Source organism: Dasypus novemcinctus, chromosome 19, assembly GCF_030445035.2.
Source record: "Dasypus novemcinctus isolate mDasNov1 chromosome 19, mDasNov1.1.hap2, whole genome shotgun sequence".
Classification (NCBI taxonomy): Eukaryota; Metazoa; Chordata; class Mammalia; order Cingulata; family Dasypodidae; genus Dasypus; species Dasypus novemcinctus.
The window spans coordinates 33,770,922-33,792,099 of NC_080691.1; the positions used below are offsets into that span (position 1 = coordinate 33,770,922).

The 21,178-nt window shown below is 40.7% G+C and overlaps 1 protein-coding gene across 2 annotated transcripts in view; it reads left to right on the forward strand.

Annotated features, from left to right (window-relative positions):
• The window catches only part of ANKRD13A (ankyrin repeat domain 13A), a 55,432-nt gene extending 36,666 nt beyond the window's left edge, over positions 1-18,766 (forward strand). For both annotated transcript variants that reach the window (XM_058281551.2, XM_058281553.2), the window contains exons 11-15: positions 8-165; positions 861-974; positions 8,063-8,223; positions 9,907-9,974; positions 16,753-18,766. In XM_058281551.2, the coding sequence (XP_058137534.1) occupies positions 8-165; positions 861-974; positions 8,063-8,223; positions 9,907-9,974; positions 16,753-16,948 (697 nt within the window). In that variant the 3' untranslated portion in view covers positions 16,949-18,766. The remainder of the gene's footprint in view (positions 1-7; positions 166-860; positions 975-8,062; positions 8,224-9,906; positions 9,975-16,752) is intronic.
• The last annotated feature ends 2,412 nt before the right edge of the window (positions 18,767-21,178 follow it).

Genomic DNA, 21,178 nt, shown 5'->3' on the forward strand with positions numbered 1-21,178 from the left:
TCTGCAGGTTTAAAGCAACCCTGTGGATGTGTGAAGAGTTCCCGCTCTCTCTCGTGGAGCAGGTCGTTCCTATCATTGACCTGATGGCCAGAACTAGCGCTCACTTTGCAAGACTGAGAGATTTCATCAAGTTGGAATTCCCACCTGGATTTCCTGTCAAAATAGGTACCGTTAAATAAAGCACAGGAACACTTGTAGGTTCTTCCTGGTTTTTGTGGGAGATAAAATGTGCTTCAGGGAATTATAGCACTTTAGGCACAAAGTAATTTTACTAGATATAATTGAGGATGTCAGAATTATTCTATAGTTTGATTTAAAGAATGTCATGATTCTTAGTTTATGCTGGAGATTTGCATATCAAAATTAGGAGAGCCCTCCAACTATCATTTCTATTTCCGCACAGATGTAAAACAGCGTATGAATATGATACATTCATTGTTTTAATGCTAGACCTTATTTACATCAAACTTCAAGTTAGATAGTTATTTGAGGAAGATGGTTGATACCCAGATCCTTTGATACATAAATATGTTTTATGGCCTCAACTAGTAAGCTTAATACCATGTACAATAGATATGAACTCATGAGCAATTGTATTAATAATTTTGGATGGTTGTATAATCATGGTTGAATCCTGGCTCCATCACTTACTCATTGTAATCTAGGACAAGTTGCTTTACCTCTGGGAGTCTCCAGTTTTCTTATCTGTTTACTGGGGAGAGGGGTTGATAGGAGGATTAAATGAAATCATACTTCTAAGAAGTACTTGGTACAGTACTAGCATAGTAAGCACTCAGTAAATTATAACTGTTATTATTATACTAAGTAAAGTTTATTTACAAAAGCTTTTATCTTGTTAGAAATTCCATTATTTCATGTCTTAAATGCACGGATTACATTTGGAAATGTTAATGGCTGTAGCACTGCTGAGGAAACTGTATCCCAAAATGTGGAAGGGACCCAGGCTGATTCAGGTAAAAAAAGTTGGATTTTGTGATTTTCAGAAATGCATACATTTAGTCATTATACTAATTATTCAGTTTTAATCTGGAGTATCTTATTAAGTAGATCTCTGTTTTGAATGAAGGGAATATCTAAGTAAAAAAACGACTTTTGGAATATGTATGATCCTGCTTGTATTAAAAGGACAGTAGGGGAGAGTGGGTCTAGCTCAGTTGTTGAGCACCTGCTTCCCATGTATGAGGTTCTGGGTTCCCCAGTACCTCCTGGAAAAAAAAAAAGAAAGCATGCTCTTATGGAGGGTAATGTACATACAATAAAATTCACCCAATATATGTGTGTATATACTCACAATCACACTAACATGTCTTCGTTCTTTTGTATTATGATATATATCTGTACATTTCAAATAAAAATGGCAATAACAAAGCAAATGCCTGTCCTGGCCTAAGACACAGAAAGCTGCCAGTACCACACATACACCCCACCTTAATACCATCCCCTTCCTCCTCTTCAGAGGTAAACACATAATTCAGAATGGTGGTTATGACTGCCTAGCTCTTCTTTGGGGTTTTGCCACATCTCTATAATCTTATACAATAGTTTGCTTTACCCTGTTTTAGAACTTGACATCAATAGACTCATACAGAATGTAAAATGTACTCCTCAAGCTGGATTTTTAAAAAAAATTTATTGAAATATATCACTCATACATAAACATACATAAACAAGTTTATAATAGTTGTGAACTTACAAACCAAACATAGATAACATCAAACAAACATGTATAACATCTCACCCTACCACCAATAGCTTGCATTGTTTTTAAACTTTTTTAACTAATGATTAAAGAGCATTGTCAAAATATTACTACTAAACAAAGTAGTTTTCCCCTAACCAAGCCGATTGTTATTATCTTTATATCATTTATATATGAACATACATACATAAACAAGTGTATAGTGAAAGTTGTGAACTTACAAAGCAAACATGCATAACATCATACAGGGGTCCCATATATCAACCCTCCACCAACACCTTGCATTATCATGAGACGTTTATTACAAACTATGAAAGAACACTGTCAAAATCTTACTACTAATCATAGTCCTTATCTTACATTTCGTGTGTTTTCCCCCCAACCCACCCTATTACTACTTTTAAAATATATTTTAAAAAATATATATTTAAAAAATATATATATATTTTGAAGTTGTAAACTTTTTAAAAAAATTCATTTATTTATTTATTTCTCTCCCCTTCCCCCCAACCCTGGTTGTCTGTTCTCTGTATCTTCTTTGTCCTCTTCTGTTGTTGTCAGCGGCACAGGAATCTGTGTTTCTTTTTTTGTTGTGTCATCTTGTTGTGTCAGATCTCCGTGTGGGCAGCACCATTCTTAGGCAGGCTGCACTTTTCTTTTGTGCTGGGTGGCTCTCCTTACGGGGCTCACTCCTTGCGTGTGGGGCTCCCCTACGCGGGGACACCCCTGCGTGGGGACACCCTTGCGTGGCATGGCACTCCTTGCGCACATCAGCACTGTGCGTGGGCCAGCTCCACACGGGTCAAAGAGGCCCGGGGTTTGAACTGTGGACCTCCCATGTGGTAGATGGATGCCCTAACCACTGGGCCAAGTCCGCTTCCCTGAAGTTGTAAACTTATGAAACAATCATGCACATGTGCAGAATTCCCAAACAACACCCCTCTATCAACACAACACAATGTGGTGTGTCATCTGCGACAGATAAAATAATATCATCTGTACCATGTCCATAGTGTACATTTGGCTCACATTTTCCATACTGCCTCAGTATCAACACAGTACATATTTTGCATAGATGCAAGAATATTATATTATTACAACTAACCACATCCATAGGTGACTCCAGCTGTATTTTTCTCATGCTTCTCCACATTCCCATCACCCTGCAGTAGTGATAGACATTTGTTCTAGCTAACAAAGGACACTCTTGCATCTGTACCATCAACCACAGTTCTCACCCACCTCTTGGTTTACTGTGCTATCCAGTTCCTAGATTATTCTCAAACATTTTGTCAATTGGCATTTAAATAACTAGACTACCATTTTCTATCACATCCCCATTTATAAACTAGCTGTTAACTTACTGTGTGTTATCATCCACTCTATACATTTCCACAATTTTACAATAAAGCTAATTAAAACTTCTACATGGGAAGCGAACTTGGCCCAATGGATAGGGTGTCCGCCTACCACATGGGAGGTCCACGGTTCAAACCCCGGTCCTCCTTGACCCATGTGGAGCTGGCCCATGCGCAGCGCTGATACGCACAAGGAGTGCTGTGCCACGCAGGGGTGTCCCCCGTGTAGGGGAGCCCCATGTGCAAGGAGTGCACCCGTAAGGAGAGCTGCCCAACGCGAAAGAAAGTGCAGCCTGCCCAGGAATGGTGCTGCGTACAAGGAGAGCTGACATAACAAGATGATGCAACAAAAAGAAACAGATTCCAGGTGCCACTAAGGATAGAAGCGGTCACAGAAGAACACACAGCGAATGGACACAGAGAACAGATAAATGGGGGCGGGGGAAGGGAGAGAAATAAATTAAAAAATATATATATATAAATATATTAAAACAAAAACTTCTGCATACATAATCCACTCAGTCCTCCTCTTATCTCCTTTAAGAATCCACCACCTACTGCCAGATCTTGAATATATTTTCTAATAATTTCTTCTAGAAGTTTTATGGTTCTTGCTTTAATTTTAGGTTTTTGATTCATTTTGAGTTAATTTTTGGAAAAGATATGAGATAGGGGCCCTCTTTCCTGCTTTCAGCTATGGATGTCCAATTTTTTCAGCACCATTTGTTGAATGGATTGTTCTGCCTGAGCTGTGTGAGTTTGACAGGCTAGTCAAAAATCACTTGACCATACCTGTGAGGGTCTGTTTCTGAACCATCAATACAGTTCCATTGGTTTATTGTGTCTGTTTTTAGGCCAGTACCATGTTGTTTTTACCACTATAGGTAGGTATTATGATTTGAAGTCTAGAAATGAGGGTTCACTTTTCCTTTTTATGATGTTTCTGGCTATTCAGGACTCCTCACCCTTCCAAATAAATTTAATGATCATGTTTTCAATTTTTTCTTTAATGCTGGTGTTATTTTTATCAGGACTGCATTAAAGCTATATATCAATTTGAGTAGAATTGACATCTTAATGATATTTAGTCTTCCAATCCATAAGCATGGAATGTTCTCCCAGTTATTTAGGGCTTTCTTGATTTGTTTTAACATTGAGGTGCAGCTTTCTGAATACAAGTGCTTTACATCATTGGTTAAGTTTATTCTTGACTATTTGAGTTTTATCTGTCATCTTTTATTTTCACCACTCTTTGACACTTTTAGTTACTTTTATTGATATAATCTTCATTTCTGGACTCTATTCCAGGCCTCTCTCTCCTGTCTTTTCTTTTCAGGTTCTAGCACACCCTTTAGTATTTCCTGAAACTCTGATCTCTTGCTTAAGAAATTCTCTCAGCTTCTGTTTATCTGTGAATATGCTAATTTCATCCTCATCTTTGAAAGACAGTCTTGCTGAATATAAGATTCTTGACTGGAAGTTTTTCTCTTGTATTATCTTAAATATACCAGACCACTGTCTTCTTGCCTCCATGGTCCTGGTGAGAATTCAGCACTTAATCTTATTGGATATCCCTTATATGTTATGCATTGCTTTTCTCTTGGTGCTCTCAGAATTCTCTCTTTGTCTTTGGCCTTTGACATTCTGACGAGTATGTGTCTTGGAATTGGTCTATTTGGATTTCTTCAGATGGGAGTACATTGTGCTTCTTGGACAGGGATATCTATGTCCTTCAAAAGGGTTGGGAAGTTTTCTACCATTATTTCTTTAAATATTCCTTCTGCCCCCTTTCCCTTCTCTTCTCCTTCTGGGACTCCCATGACACGTATGTGTGCACGTCTTTTGCTGGCATTTAGTTCCCTGAGGCCTTGTTCAATTTTTTCCATTCTTTTCTTCATCTGTTCTTTTGTATGTTCACTTTCAGAGGCCATTTCTTCAAGCTCAGCAATCCTTTCTTATGCCTCCTCAATTCTGCTATTATATGAGTCCAATGTTTTTTAAAATTTCATTGATTGCACCTTTCATTTCCATAAGAGCTGCTATTTTTCTATGTATGCCTTCACATTCTTCTGTGTGCTCATCTAATGTCTTCTTAATATCCTTAATCTCTTTAGCCAGCTCATTGAATTTATTAAGGAGATTTGTTTGAACATCTATAATTAGTTGTCTCAACTCCTTTATGTCATCTGGTGGCTTATCTTGTTCCTTTCAGTGGGCCATAGCTTCCTCTTTCTTGATGTGGATTGTAATTTTTTGTTGGTGTCTTCACATCTGGCTTCCGAGGGTATTTATTCTAAGTGCAATTTTTCTCTTTAGTTTAGGGCTTCCTATCATTTCTCCCTTTCTGCTTGTGCAGTAGGAGCCAAGCATGTAATTGGTGCTGTAAACTGTGGAGGCTCAAGCTGCCCTCATTGCATCAGGGACCAATGAAGCTTCTTCCAACTTTCTCCTTTGCCAGGGGTAGGGACAGAGTCACAGCTATGTGGAATAATCCTTGTGTAGGCCTACACTGTAGTTGTCCAGAGAGACTGATGAAGCTTCACACCCCTTTCTCCCCTGCCTGGGGCAGGGATGGAGCTGCAGGTGTGGGCAGCAATCTGTGCAGTGTGGGCCCAAGATGACTGCAGTTGCACTGGTAGACTTCTGATTTTCAATCTATGGCAGCCAAAGTTCCCTGCAGTTACCTGTATAGGCTTGTGCAGAGCACCAGAGGCGGGCTGAAGCCTAGGCTAGGGCTGCAGGCTGATTTGCATTAAAGAAACTGGTTCCTGTCAACACTGAGAGTTTCAGTCAGCCCAGCTTCCCCTCAGGCGGGGGGCAGAGTCAGAATGGCTGCTATTGGCCTCTTTTGACTTGGGCTGGTTCGCACCCCCCTGTTCCCAGGGTTATTTCTTAGCCAGCTGAGTCCACCAATCAGTAGCCGAAATTGGCAGTCAGCCGTCACCACCTCCCCTGTTTCTGGGAAATGGAGCTTCCAGTTCCCGTCACAGAGCAGCTCCTGGGGTGGCTCATGCCGCCAGAGTAGGACAATCACCGGCTTCTGTGGATTGGCCGGTAATTTCCCAGAGAGGCTGGCGCAGGTCCCCGCAGCTTCCTCCCTGCTGCAGGTGGCACTGGGGCCTAGGCTAGACTTGGAGTCTGACCTGGATGGGAAGAAGCCGGTCCCCACCAGCACTGCGATTCCCCTCGTGCCAGGCATGGAGTTAAGATGGCAGCTCCCAGCCTCTTTCTGACTTGGCCAGGCTCAAGCTTTAGCTGTTCTCAGGATTATACTGTAGCCCACTGAGTTTCCTCATCAATAGCTGAAATTGGTGCCCAACCGTCTCTTCCTCCCCCATTTTGGGGAAGTGGAGCTTTCGATTCCAGCCGCGGAACAGCTCCCGAGGGGGCTCGTGCCTCCAGTGGAGGCTGGGTAACAGCCTCCGCTGGTGTGGAGCACTCTACTTACGAGTCTTCTCTGCAGATGGGCAGTCTCCTCTTTTCACTCCTTCAAGGACGTTGCAGGATGCTCTTCTGGTCTCCTGGAGCCCCCAAACAGGTGCCTCAGCTAGCTCCAGAGAGCTCTGGGTGTTTGCTAACTGCCCTGTAGTGGGAGCTGACTCTAGGAACTCCTTACTCTGCCACCATCTTGCTGGTTCCTCTCAAATTGGATTTAAAAAAATTTTTTAATTTATAAAGGGTGTTTATTTGGGACAGGAACTTACAGATACCAGCCCATAAAGCATAAGTTACTTCCCTCCACGTGTTGGAGCAAGACGGCTGCTGATATCTGCCAGTGTTCAGGATTTCTGGGTTCCTCTCTTCCCTAGTCTTGCTCCTCTCTGGGCTCAGGGTTCTTCTCTTCCTGGAGCTTGCTTCTCTTTCCTCTGTGTACTTAATTCTTGGGGCTCCAGCTTAAGATTTCAGCATCAAACTCCAACATCAAAAACTTCCAGCTCTGCTCTTTGCCATGGCTTTTATCTGTGAGTCCCCACCCTACTGATGTGGCCCAATCAACGCTATGATCGTATCAAATTGAATTTTATTTCATTCACCATTATGTTTTTGAGATCCACCAATTTTGATGCACATGGCTCTAAAGTTTCATTTTAGCTACCATGATTTATTCCATTGTATTAAGATAGCGCAATTAGGAATTCTATTATCTTATGACATTTAGGTTGTTTTCAATGTTTTGCTATTATGAACAGCACTGTCATCCAATTAACAGTGTCTGCAAAAGCCTGTATGCCTAGTTTCCTTTAGAATACATGCTTAGGAATTGCTAGGTCATAGGATGTGCACATCTCCAATTTTACTAAGTAATGCCAAATGTCTTTTTCAAGAAAGTGTATCAGTTTAACTCTCCTACCAAGGGTAGGTAAGTGTTCCTTTGCTGCACAACCTCATGAACACATGTTACCACTATTCTGAATTATGTGTTTACCTCTGGAGAGGAGGAAGGGGATGGTATTAAGGCGGGGTATATGTGTGGTACTAGTAGCTTTCTGTGTCTTAGGCCAGGACAGGCATTTGCTTTTTTACTACCGTTTTTATTTGAAGTGTACAGATATATATCATAAAACAAAAGGAAAAAGATATGTTAGTGTGCTTGTGTATATATACACACATATACATATCCACCCACACATATATCATCTACCCAGAAGGATATACACACAAAAAAAATGCTTACCTTTGGAGTTTGGAAATGGAGAATGGATATGGGGAGGGAGATTTTCACTTTCATTTTTTAGTCTTTTGTATTATTTTTATGAGTAATGCATTAGTTTAATTCATGATTAAAAAAAAGAATCAAGGCAAAAATCAAAAGCACTATTTTTTTCTGCCAAGATTATTCTTTCTCAAATTCTCTCTCATGTAGTAGCATACCTTGATGATCATCATTTTGGTCCTTTCAAGTTTTTTACATTTAATTTTTAGTAAAAAGTTGGAGTGGAAACTTCATTGCAGTTAACTCAGACAAGGGCCTCTTGTGTTTCAGCTTCCCAAGTCACGGACTTTGAGGTCGATCAATCTGTGTTTGAAATTCCTGAATCTTACCATGTACAAGACAATGGCAGAAACATGCATTTGCAAGATGAAGATTATGAGATAATGCAGTTTGCCATCCAGCAGAGCTTGTTGGAGTCCAGCAGGAGCCAGGTGCATTTATCAGAATTAGACGGCTGGGCTTGGGGGGTTTTAACCTCTGGTTTGGCCCAGTTTTTGAAATATTTATGGTATTTATATAGATTATTTTGTTTTATGCACCTGTCTTTTACAAAAGCTTATTATGTAAAAGACCATCAGCGTAACCCAAGTTAGCATCCTTTACAAGTTGCCTCCCGACAACACTTTTCCTCATATTCATCCATGGGACTAATAATCATGTAGTTTTTGGCAACTGCTATCTAATTTTCAAGTACTGAAGCTGTAAATTCATGCTAGTTTACACCATCATACTCCTCCTGCAGTATTATCTATGCGTTGGTAACCTTGCAGGTAGGTAACGATGTGGATTTTAGTCCTACTCCCTCCCCAAGGAATACCAGGTCTCGTGTTGTGGTTGCTCATTAAGTACGTGATGAAAATGGTTGTTGATATTTTAGTCAATTTTCAAAAATTCAAATGTTTTATTCTGTTGTAAGGGATGTCTCTCTTTAAACTCTCCCTGAGTCTCTAGCTAAACTTAGAACTAAGGATGGGACAAGAACAGTTTCATTTTGTCTTCCCTTGTGGTTCTTTCTCCAGGCCTCACCTGCCTAGGGACAGCCCAGGGCTTTAGGACCTCCTCCGGCCACATCACTTCCTTTATCCCCTCTCTTCCATGGCTTCTCTGCCCTGCTAGGCTGAGGCCTGCTTCTCCTTCTACCACCCTCTCATGTATCCTAGGCTCCTGCTGTCCATTCTTCTTTCCTGCCTTTGTCCATTCAACAGATACTTGAGTGCTTTGCTTCTTGCCAGGCATTGGGCATTCTCTGGGGAAGCAGCCTTAACCCCACCTCATGGGGCTGCTTGGCTTTGCAGACAGTACCCACACTCTAGGGTTCAGGGTTTTGGCGTTTACTCTTGAGTTTTGGCCCTGGCCACCATCTTGGACCCATTTCTACATCTGTTCGGCTTTCTCAGACTGCCAGTTTGAGGGCCATACCCCTTTGGGAAGCATCTTGGGAGCCTCAGAACATCACTGTCAGTCCAGCATGCTTTTCCTTCCCCTTTGTAGGTGAGCTTACTTCCTCTCTCCCAATATCTACATAAACCTTGTTGACCTTAAGTTTTGACAGGGGAGGAAACTCAAGTGATAAAACAACAAATACGGAATTATAGATTCTAATCCTAAGCTAAAAGAATTGTCTGTTTTGTTCATTAAAAATTTGCTCAAGATTGGGGAGACCAGAGTGGTGCTGGGGACGGGATAGCAGGTTCAGTGTCTTCAGTTTATGAGCTTTGAACATGGAGGATTTGAGTTCAAATCCCACCTCTGCTGATTGAGACCTTGGGGCATGCCTCTCAACCTCTCTGAACCTCAACTTCCCTATTTGTAAACTGGAGCTTATAGAAATTAATGGTTTCCAAAAAAAATTGCACAAGGTTAGCTATTTTTAAGATTGGTTTTGTGCAAACTGTGAAAGGTTGAGGCTATTGATAAGCATAGTGTGACATATACCACCTGACCTTCAGGTGTGCTTTTAGAAAGGTAACCCAAATCCCTCTTAGATTTGCACAGAGCACTATCAATAGAGTGCATGTAAATATTTTAAACTTTGTCTTTGCTTTCATTTCCTTGTCAGTATGACACCTGTTCTTCTAAGAGATATTCATGAACATTACATTTATTTTTCTTAGGAACTTTCAGGACCAGCTTCGAATGGAGGGATCGGCCAGACGCATGCTTATGACGTCCAGTACGAGAGGTGAGTGACTTGACTCCTGATAATTAAACTGACATTGACACAGGCGCTTTATTAGTACCTGGGCAGGCGTGTAGTACCATGCCTGGGAGGAGGCATGTGCTAAAGTGTTAACTCCCTTGCTTCCTCTTCTGGCAGTTGCTCATTATTAAAATAGCTCTAAACTCTTTTTTTAGAGTAGTTCAGCCTGTTTACATTTATTGTTTTTTTTTCTAATTTAATTTAATTTTTTAACAAATCAGTTTTACTAATATTTATTAATAAAACATACAATTCATCCAAAGTACGATCAGTGGTATTTGGTATAATCAGTTTTATATTCATCACTTTAGTCATTACTAGAGCATTTTCATTATTTCAACAATAATAATAATAATAAACAAAAAATAGACAAACAAGAAAATTCTTCACCTCTCAGTCTCTCTGTTTCCCCTGCTATACATAGCTGCTATTTCTGCCTATGCTTGCACAATTATTTATTTATTTATTAAGCAATTTTATTGATACATATTCATATACCGTACAATCTAAAGTGTATAATCAGTGGCTTTTAGTATAAGCACAATGTTGTACATTCATCACCACAAAAAATTTTAGAATTATTTCATTACTCCAAAAAGAAAAATTCCATACCCCTTAGCATGCTTTCTCTAGCCCTATATAACTGCTAGTCAAAGTCCACCTTTATAAACAGATTTATATTTACTTTTATATAAATGGAAATATACAGTGTTATACAATATATTTAGTTCATAGTAACACAGTCATACAGGATATGTCCCTTTGTATCTGGCTTGCTTCACTCAACATAATGTCCTCCAGGTTCATCCATGTCATCATATGCTTTACGACTTCATTTCTTCTTACAGCTGCATAATATTCCATCGTGTGAATACACCACAGTTTGTTTATCCATTCATCGGTTGATGGCCACCTGGGTTGTTTCCAGTTTTTGGCAATCATGAATAATGCCACTATGAACATGGGTGTGCAGATGTCTATTAGTGTCACTGCCTCATTTCTCCTGGGTATATACCCAGTAGTGGTATTGCAGGGTCACATGGCAAATCGATATTCAACTTCTTTAGGAACTGCCAAACAGTCCTCCACTGTGGCTGTACTATTCTGCATTCCCCTGAACAAGTGGATAAGCGTTCCTTTCTCCCCACATCCTCTCCAGCACTTGTAGTTCTCTGTTGTTTTAATAGTGGCCATTCTGATAGGTGTGAAATGATATCTCATTGTAGTTTTTTAAAATTGTATTTTTTTAAGATACATAGATCACAGAAAATGTTATATTCAAAAAATACAAGAGGTTCCCATATAACTCCCACCCCCCTCACCCCACTCTCCCACATCAACAACCTCTTTCATCAGTGTGGCACATTCATAGCATTTGGTAAATACATTTTGGAGCACTGCTGCACAACATGGATAATAGTTTACATTGTAGTTTACACTCTCACCCAGTCCATTCAGTGAGTTAAGGCAGGATATATAATGTCGAGCATCTGTCCCTGCGATATCATTTAAGATAACTGCAAGTCCCGAAAATGCCCCCACATCACATCTCTTCTTCCCTCTCCCTGCCCTCAGCAACTACCGTGGCCACTTTCTCCACATCAATGCTACAGTTTCTTCCATTACTAGTCACAATAGTTCCATAGTAGAATATCAGTTAAGTCCACTCTAATCCCTATTTCATTCCTCCATCCTGTGGACCCTGGGATGGCGATGTCCACTCCACCTCTATATTGGGAGAGGGCTTAGATTCCACATGGATGATGGATGCAATTCTCCTGCTTGCAGTTGAGGGCCTCTTGGTTCCCTGGTGTGCTGGTTGATCATCTTCACCTCCCTGTTAGCTGACCTGGGTAAGTCCAATGAACCAGAGGGTAGGAGTTGCAACTCTGCTGGGGCTCAGGGCCCAGCTGGCACAAGGACAGTCCAGAGATTCAAGTCTCTTGAGTATACACCAACCCTAGCGCCAACTGCAGGTTCAGTAAAAGTGACAGAAGGGGCATGTGTAGGAAGATCACATGTGAGTCCAACTCCATCACACTCAGGAACACAAATTCCAAAGAAGGGCCAACTGACATGGCCACTGAACTCCAGAGCCATCTGCCATGACCATAGAACCTATGGATCTCTGTAGCCCTCTGGAGAACCAGTACCTGGGTTTTTATCTATTTTGGCTGTTTATGGGGTCCTGCTAAGGCGTGTGTAAGCACGACCTCTGATGACCTCCAGACTCTTTTTTGAAGACTTTTAGCCATATAAACTCATCTGTCTTTGCCATTTCTCCCTTTTATTCCAAGTCAAAAAGCATGATCCTACATGTAGGCTGAGTTATTTTGCTGGTCTGTTGACCCTTTTATTCAAAGTCTTTTTCTAGTTACATTATCAGCTGCTGCTTGGTAGTAATCCCTCAGCAGCAGGGAGGCTTATCCCTGGGAGTCATGTCCCACGCTGCGGGGAAGGTAATGCATGCTGAGTTTGGCATAGAGGCCACATTTGAGCAACACATTTGAGTACAGATATTGAAACATAACTCTTAGGCACCCTGCAGCTGTAGGCCTAGTTCATATTTCAGGCACACAGGCTCATAAGCATAGTCATCAATATCAAGGGCTCATTGTTGGACCATGCTTCGTCATTGATCTATGCCATTGCACTCGGGGGATTGTTGCTTTTCCATTGGGGAATGTGATACAGCTCCCATGGCTACGAACTCAGCACTCCCTCATTTGTCGTTTGTAACTGTAACTACAATGAAAATACCCAACCTATATCTGAACATTTTTATGTACCCTATAAACATGCCTTGGAGAACTCCCTCCCAACCATGTGCCCCCCATCAATAACACCCTACATCAGTGTTCCTCCCCTGCCATAGTTGAACCTCTCTGTGGTCCAAAACTTCTTCAAAAATAAAGCCTAATATATTGCTAAATTCATTTAATAGGAAAATGGAATATAGTGATGTGTTTAAAGATTAGAAATAGAATACATACTAGTTTAGAAGAACTAAAAGTAAAAATAAATTGGGGTATTAAAAAATGAAAAATATTATAAAGCTTTGCCTTTCATCACTGCAATAGGTGTTGCCCTGGATGTACAGTGGCAAGGCAGAGTCTTTCTTCTTCAGTGTCTATATCCTTTCTTTCTTTTTGTTTTCTGATTTTTAATTTTGCCTTCACAAAAGTTTTACATCACAGTAATTCACATATACAATATAGGGGACTCCCATATATCCAACATCAAACTCTTTTCCCTCTTCCCCAGCAGTGATCTTTTTACATGTTCATGTTATATTTGCTGTAACTGATGTACAGATATTGAAACATAACTTTCAAACATGGTTCCATTTTGGTTTACATTATGGTTTATATTTTAGACTGTATAATTTTCTAAATTTTTAGTTATCTTAGGTTTTACATTATGGTTTACATTTTAGCCTATAGACTTTTATACATTTTTGGTGTAATTTAACATGTCCTATATCCATCATTGCATAATCCTGTGGAAAACTTCCATTGCCCCCCAGTTACCCTGATTCCATCTATTCTATACCTCTCTTCCCCTCCCCTTAGAGCCCACAGTTACAATCAATCGTCATTACTTGGACCAGATTCACAGATATTTGGAACAATGCTGAGGGCTTGACATATGTGACTGTCCTAACCCACTGGGAGCCACAAATTCTCTCGAAAGACATAATTCCCTCTATGAGAACATCAGGCCTCCCCGGGATGTGGGTCCACCTTCACACTCATTGTATGGGTCTCCACCCAGTGATATAACACACTAAGACAAAGTGAGCACTCACACACTCCCTAGATGCCTGCCTCTGTACCAGATGCCCCCCTTAAGCACTTTAAACAGGTAATCCTTATTATATTTTCTAAAGAGTTTTCTCAACATTATAGTTTCAACCACATACCTGACCATCCCCCATGTTCAAATGTTCCCCTCACCCTTCCCCCCAATTCCTTGGGACATCTGACCCATCCTCCCAACCCTAGCCCCCCTCAAGCCCACAAAGCCCCACCCAAAGGTATCCCTATGCCCCCATCTTATTCCTTCCCTGTACAAACACTTACCTCCAGCTTATAGATTTCACCCATGTAGGCGTCAGCTCCTAACCTTCCTCTCCCCACCCCAACTGCCTTTAATCCTGTCATCCATTCTCTAGCTCTCGGAGCAGCTTGGTTTACTTATTTCATATCAGAAAGTATTTGTCCTTAGTATTTGTCCTTCAATGCCTGGGTTGCTTCATTCAACATAAGGTCCTCAAGATTCACCCATGTTATCCCATGTGTTAGTACTGCATTCCTTCTTACAGCTGAGAAGTATTCCATTGTATGTATATACCACATTTTATTTATCCATTCATCTGTTGATGGGGATTTGGGTTGATTCCAACTTTTGCCATTAGTGAATAATGCTGCTGTGAACATTGGTGTGCATATATTGGTGTGCATATATTGGTGTGCATATATTGGTGTGCATTGGTGTGCATATATTGGTGTGCATATATATGTTTGTGCCCTTATTTTCAGTTGTTCTGGGTATATACTCAGCAGTGGAATTGCTGGGTCATATGGCAAATCTATAGCTAGTTTTTTGAGAAACTGCTAAACTGTCCTCCAGAATGGCTGGATCCTTCTGCATTCCCACCAGCAGTGGATGAGTGTTCCCATTCCTCCACATCCTTTCCAGCACTTGTAGTATTCTGTTTTTCTGATAGCCGCCAGTCTTATGGGAGTAAGATGGTATCTCCTTGTAGTTCTGATTTGCATTTCCCTAACCATTAGTGATGTTCAACATTTTTTCACGTTGTTTGGCCATTTGTATTTCTTCTTTGAACAATGTCTTTTGAGGTCTTTTGCCCATTTTTTAATTGGGTCATTTGTCTTATTATTCTTCAGTTGTAACATCTCTTTCTGTATCATGGATATTAAACCCTTAATTGGACATGTGGTTTCCAAATATTTTCTCCCATTGAGTCAGTTGCCTTTTTCACCCTTTTGAAAAACTCCTGTGAGGGACAAAAGTGTTTAATTTTTGAGGAGATCCCACTTACCTATTTTTTCTTTTGTCCTGCCTGCTTTGGGTATAAGTTCCAAGAAACCGTGACCTACTACAAGGTCTTTAAGATGCTTCCCTACATTTTCTTCTAGTAGTTTTATGGTCCTGGCTTTTATATTGAGGTCTTTGATCCACTTTGAGTTTTGTCTCACTAACATGGACATGGTAGATGTAGCAGTTTGATATGGTTATGAATTCCAAAAATAGATACTGGATTATGTTTGTAATCTGGTCTGTACCTGGGCATGATTGATTTATGATTGGGGCTTTGATTGGGCCATTAGGGCATTGAGTCAGGGGACTCACAGATAAAAGGCATCGCAAAGGACAGAGTTAAGGGATTCTGATATTGGAGTTTGATGCTGAAGTCTTAAGCTGGAGCCCCAGGAAGTCAGCACGCAGAGGAAAGAGAAGCAAGCCCTGGAAAGAGAGGACCTGAGCCAGGAGAAGAACACGGGAATAGAGATGGCTCCTTAGACATGGCAGAAACCCCAGGCAGAGAGACAGAGCCATTCACCTAATAGTCTGCAGCTGACCTTATGGAAAGAGGCAAAGTCTAGAGAACCTCATGATCTACAGATGTTGGCAGCCATCTTGCTCCAACATGTGAAAATAGACTTTGGTGAGGGAAGTAACTTATGCTTTATGGCCTGGTGTCTGTAAGCTCCTACCCCAAATAAAAACCCTTTATAAAAACCAACCAATTTCTGGTATTTTGCATCAGCACCCCTTTGGCTGACTAATACAGTACGTTTGTCAAAGTCCAGTTGACTGTAGAGGTGAGGGTTTATTTCTGGACTCTCAATTCTGTTCCACTGGTTTATGTGTCTGTCTTATGCCAGTACCATACTGTTTTGACCACTGTAGCTTTTAGCTCTGAACTTTTTTTTTTTTTTTAAGGTTTATTTTTATTTAGCTCTGAACTCTTGATAGCTGAGTTCCCAGGAGTGGGTGAAAGAATTGCCGAATATTTCCTAGGTCAGTGCCATTGTAGAAAGACACTGGGTAAATGTTTTCTGATTGATTTGCTCTTACATGAAGAAAATGGAGTGGTTGAGATGCCCTCAGTGGGAAGTTTATACAATTTTAAGGATGGTGACACTTTGGGGAAGACCTGTAAAAATTATTTTTTTTTTTACATAGCAAGGTTCATAGCACTTTTATGTACATTTGCAGAAGGTGGAAACAACTCAAGTGTTCCACCAACAGATTAAATGATAACAAAATCTGGTATACACATACAATGGAATATTAGCCAGAAAAAGAAATGGGGTCCTAATGCATTGAAAATATGGATGAATCTTGTAGGCAATATGTTGATTTTTTTTTTAAGGGGAAAAACTGGCAAGATTTTACAAAGCCTTTTCCCATACTTATATATATATATATATATAGGAACCTGTTGAGGAAGAGCGTGGGTTTTGCTTTAGAATAGATCCAAGTTCAATTCCCAGCTCCATCATTTTGTAGCTGGGTGATCTTGGGCAAGCTCCTCAACCTTTCTGAGCCTGCTTACTTCCTCGAATGTAGCAGTACATCCCAACCCCCCGAGAGTTATGTGGGATTAGATGACATCAAGTGCATAAAGTGCTCAGCACGGCTTGCACTTACACAGTTAAGAAACGTAGTTGCTCCTGCACTATGATGATGGTGGTGCTGACTGCTCCTTTTCTCCCTTTTTCCAATCCAGGGCCATCCAGGAGAGTCTCCTCGCCAGCTCGGAAAGTCTGTGCCCTCGTGTCCCAAGCGAGTCAAGCCGTTTTGATAGTGACTTGCAGCTGGCTATGGAGCTCTCTGCCAAAGAGCTAGAGGAACGGGAGCTCCGGCTCCAGGAGGAGGAGGCAGAGCTCCAGCAAGTCTTACAGTTGTCGCTCACTGAGAAATAGACCCTTCCACCCACGGGCTTCACAAAGCAGAGGCTCTGGGCTGCACCACGAGTGCCAAGTGCCACATCAACCAGTGCAGCGGGGCCTGAGGAACTGCTGTACTTTGGCGTATGCTGTGGAGCAGATGGCAGCTGCCCGTCTTCATGCAGAGGTGTAGGCCCAGGGACTCCCAGGCCCATCTGTGACTCTCCCCTGGTGGAGAAGGGGCTGGGGTTGGCAGGCCCCACCTCCAGGCAAGGGGAGAAGAGCATCGTCACTTTCCATTAGCTGTGTTGGCTTGCAGGTCATATTTTTATTACCAGCTTTAGACAAAAACCCCAATCCCCGCAGGTTTGTAGATTAATTTTTATCAAGGAGTAATAACAAAAAAAGTTATTGCAGAGTCAGGGTGCTTTTATATATGAGAGCAACAGCAGCCTTTGTAGAGAGTGGTTTATGAGAATTTGTGAGACACTTCTTTATTATTCACCAAAGAAATGGGTAATCTGTGCCGATCTCTTAATTCTTACCTTTATACAGGGTTTCTAGAACATTGTCACTGTCCCTCCTCCATCTCCACCTTATTCCATTTCTTCTACCCCCAGCTAGAGTTCAAGAGGAGGTATGTATGGGATCTATTTTAGATTATGGTTAGCTGTTTACATCAAATTAGGATATACAAATGACCACAGATGTTGCCTTAGCCTTAAAAAATACTGATAGTTTCAAACAACCTCACTCGACTCTTTAAGGGATCTGATTTGAATTTGTGAAAGGCATTTCCTTTGAGAACAGTTTCCTTCACACTAAATCAAAGGCAGCTAATCCTGTCCCTGAAGGAGCAGTTCGGGAAATGTGAGGCCATTCAAGTGGGTAAGCTGCCAAAACATCAGAACAGCACAGCACCAAACCAAGTGTGTGTTCTATGCCTTTCCTCTCAAAGGTTTTCCATGTGGACACCCCACTATATGCCCTAGTGTGACTTGAGAAAGGGGTGGACTTGAAATTAGAAATGGAGCTTAAAAACGGAAGTCAGTGGCTCTATTTATTCAAAAGGGAAAATGATTCCATATTGCTTTTTAGAGTTCAAATCAACATCTTTCTGGATAAATATATTTTTTAACAGAATATTTTTATTATTTTTAAAAGATAAAAAATGACTACTCCCATCAGTAGCAATACAAGGTTATACATTTTAACCAGATTTTCTCAGGCCTTTTTTGGATACCTTTAGTAGTTAACTATTTTGTCTAACCCTTCTGTAAATAACCATCACACAACATATAGGACCCTGTGGAATACAGCCTGGTGCCCCGTCACTCAGGCCCGTGTATTTATTCCCACAGGCTGCACTGAGATAACCTGGTAAATAATATCCTCCTCCATTTTGCATCTGTTTCCTATCTAATCATACAGTTAGTGTTGCCAGTTAAATGTTCCTAGTCACAAAGATTTGTGCTTTAAATTCCATAGAATCAGCTGCCTTTTTTGTCATGGTCTGACCAAAATTCCTTCTCTGCACATGAGGCCAGTATACACGACATCACATTTATTCCAAATATGCAGCTTGGCATTTTGTTTACTTGGCGTTTACCTTGAGCAAAGATGCTTCTTGGGAGTGGCTGCCAGTTAGGCCATATGGTTTACTAAGGTGAACCACGGTAATTTCTGTGTTTGCATTCCATTGCTCTGCTTCCCAATGTCTTTTGACTTTCTCCCTAGGTGGTAGGTTAAAAAGGGACTGAGCACTGTGTCAGCCTGTTGCAGTGTTTTTCATGTATATGTGCACTCTTAAAATGCAAATAAAGACTGCTTTCTTTAGAGGGTGCTTGAACAATATTCTAGACAGTCTTGAGTCTTTTATTTTCCTCTTTTTACATTGCTTTTTCTTGTCACTGAAAGGACCCACACTTCCTGTTTATGTGTGAGAATGTCAGCGGAACAGCATGTACAACCACTCAGTTGTATATGAAGTTGTTATACAACTTCAGGTCAGTCGGGTAGCACACAGAAGCCACCCACCCAAGTTATACAGTTCATATGCCTCACACACTGTTTCAAACAAATTAAAAGCAAGCTAGTGTTGGGGTTGCTCTGAGACTCCTATGTAGCCCTCCAGCTGGAGGCAGACCATTTCTTGCGGAGTAAAAGAAGCCAAGCCAACATCAAATCTCTTTATAATCTGAGTGAACATGCTCCGTCCTTTGAAGCCAAAGTGCTTTGTGAAGCTGTTCTTAGAAGTTCAGAGATGGCAGTTATGACTTCCAGAGTTATCCTATACCTAAATGTTAGAAGAACAAAAATGAAAGGGGCAGTAAAGATTGGGCATGAGAAATGAGGCCTCAGTGTTTCTGCTAAGATGTGAAAGAGCTGCTTTGCTTTAGGTGAAAGTAAACGCCAACATTTTCAGCCACCAGAGTGCTACAAAGAAATCTGTTACTCTTCTTAGTTCAAACCATGGAATACCTGTGGATTTTTAAATTAAAAAAACAAAACTAATAGTTTATCTTTAAGTTCATTAAAGCTTCAGAGGCCCGGTGTTAGCAGTAAACTTTAATTGAGCAATTTATGCAAGTAAGACACTGCTAAGTAGTTCCTAGCTCCTCAAGAAGCGGTCACACCATTCATCATAACATGATGTGTCAAGGAACCTGAAAATCTGCTATCATCTCAACTTTAAGGAAAGTTGACTGTTTTTTGCTGAAATAACTTGGATTTATCTGATTGGTGTAAAATTAACAATGTGTTCATTTGGGTACATGGTGATATTCTTTGGACAGTTCAGTTTATGAGGTCTAGGATTTGGCTGCCACCCCCTCCCCAAGGATGAAGGTCAGTCTCTAGTGCATAAAAGTTTTTAGTATAATTCTTGCTTTCTCAGAGAATCACTGTTTTCATCTTTTATCCCTCTTTATTAAGCCTCTTTCCACAAAGTTTATTTTTTGTCTTTGATGATAAAATTGGAGTGAAGCTCTAGACTGGCTTGGATTTCTGCATCCCACTCACTCCTCCTTCAAATATGTAACCATAAACTTCTCTAGGAGCAATTCCACTTTACATTTGTGTTAATTTTCATATCATTTGATTTTCTCAACACTTAAGAAAGATAGTGTGTATATCATCATTTTACAGATAGAAAACCTGAGAAGCTGGAGAAGTTAAGCCTGTTTGTAATTGGAGCTGGGCCAAGAATCCAGGTCCTCTGACACCTGGTCCAGACAGAATTTAATTATGGCTGTTTTCCAAAACTATACCTCGCCTTAGGGCAATACAGATATTTCAAATATTAATTTAAAAATTCACGTCACAGTGCTGCCTTAAGAGGTAGATTCAAACATATAACGGCATTTTAAATTCTTAGAAATAATTATGAGGAGTAAAACAGCATGTAGGATTTTACTTAATTTTAATTGACATTTTGCTCAGAAGCATAACAGTGAACATCTCAGTGGCTCAGTGTTGTAAGATTACAAACGACATCTTGACATCAAACAGGATCTCACACCAGTTATTTCACATTAAGAACAAGTTATTAATAAAACAACTCTGTGCTTTAATGTAGCACAAGATAAGCATTTCAATTTAGTAACAAAATTAAATATAGCACCTTTAAAATAAATAATGGGGAGAAAATCCAGTTTGCCAACAGTGCAAAGTAATAGCAGCATTTCCCAGGTTGAAATTAAATTTGTGTAAACATACACCCTCCTGCTACCTGCCATGCAGGGTGAATACGTATTTCCCTTGGCTGAGCCCTCCCTACCCAAGGTTGAAAGGTACTCCTGCTCAGTCTCTTTATAAGACTCAAAATCTGAAAAGCTACTACCATTTTTAGGCTGTGGGCCGGAAAGACTTAAGTATATAGTACAAGGGAGGTTGATGGGTTTGAGTTCTACAGATGGACTAACTAGCAACATCTTCAGTGCAACCCCAGAGCTTTCCAGCCCAAGTGTGCACATGGCAACACCGTCTACCCTGACTTTTATAAGCGAGGCTTCTGATGTGCAGACCAGGCCAGAGCCAGATGCAGCGGGTGAGGGAGGAGTGAAGGCCTAAATTCCCGAGCTGACATAATTAAAAATATTTGTGATCTTAACCCCATTGTGAATGAGTCTTAAGGAGAGAATCTCTACATGTTAAGTCTTCCTCTTCTTAATATTTTCAAACATTAATTATTAGTTCTTTCCAGTGTGGTTCTTACGGACACAAGGGTTCCCACATTCCCACGTTTTCTTTCTTGTGAGCACTTCA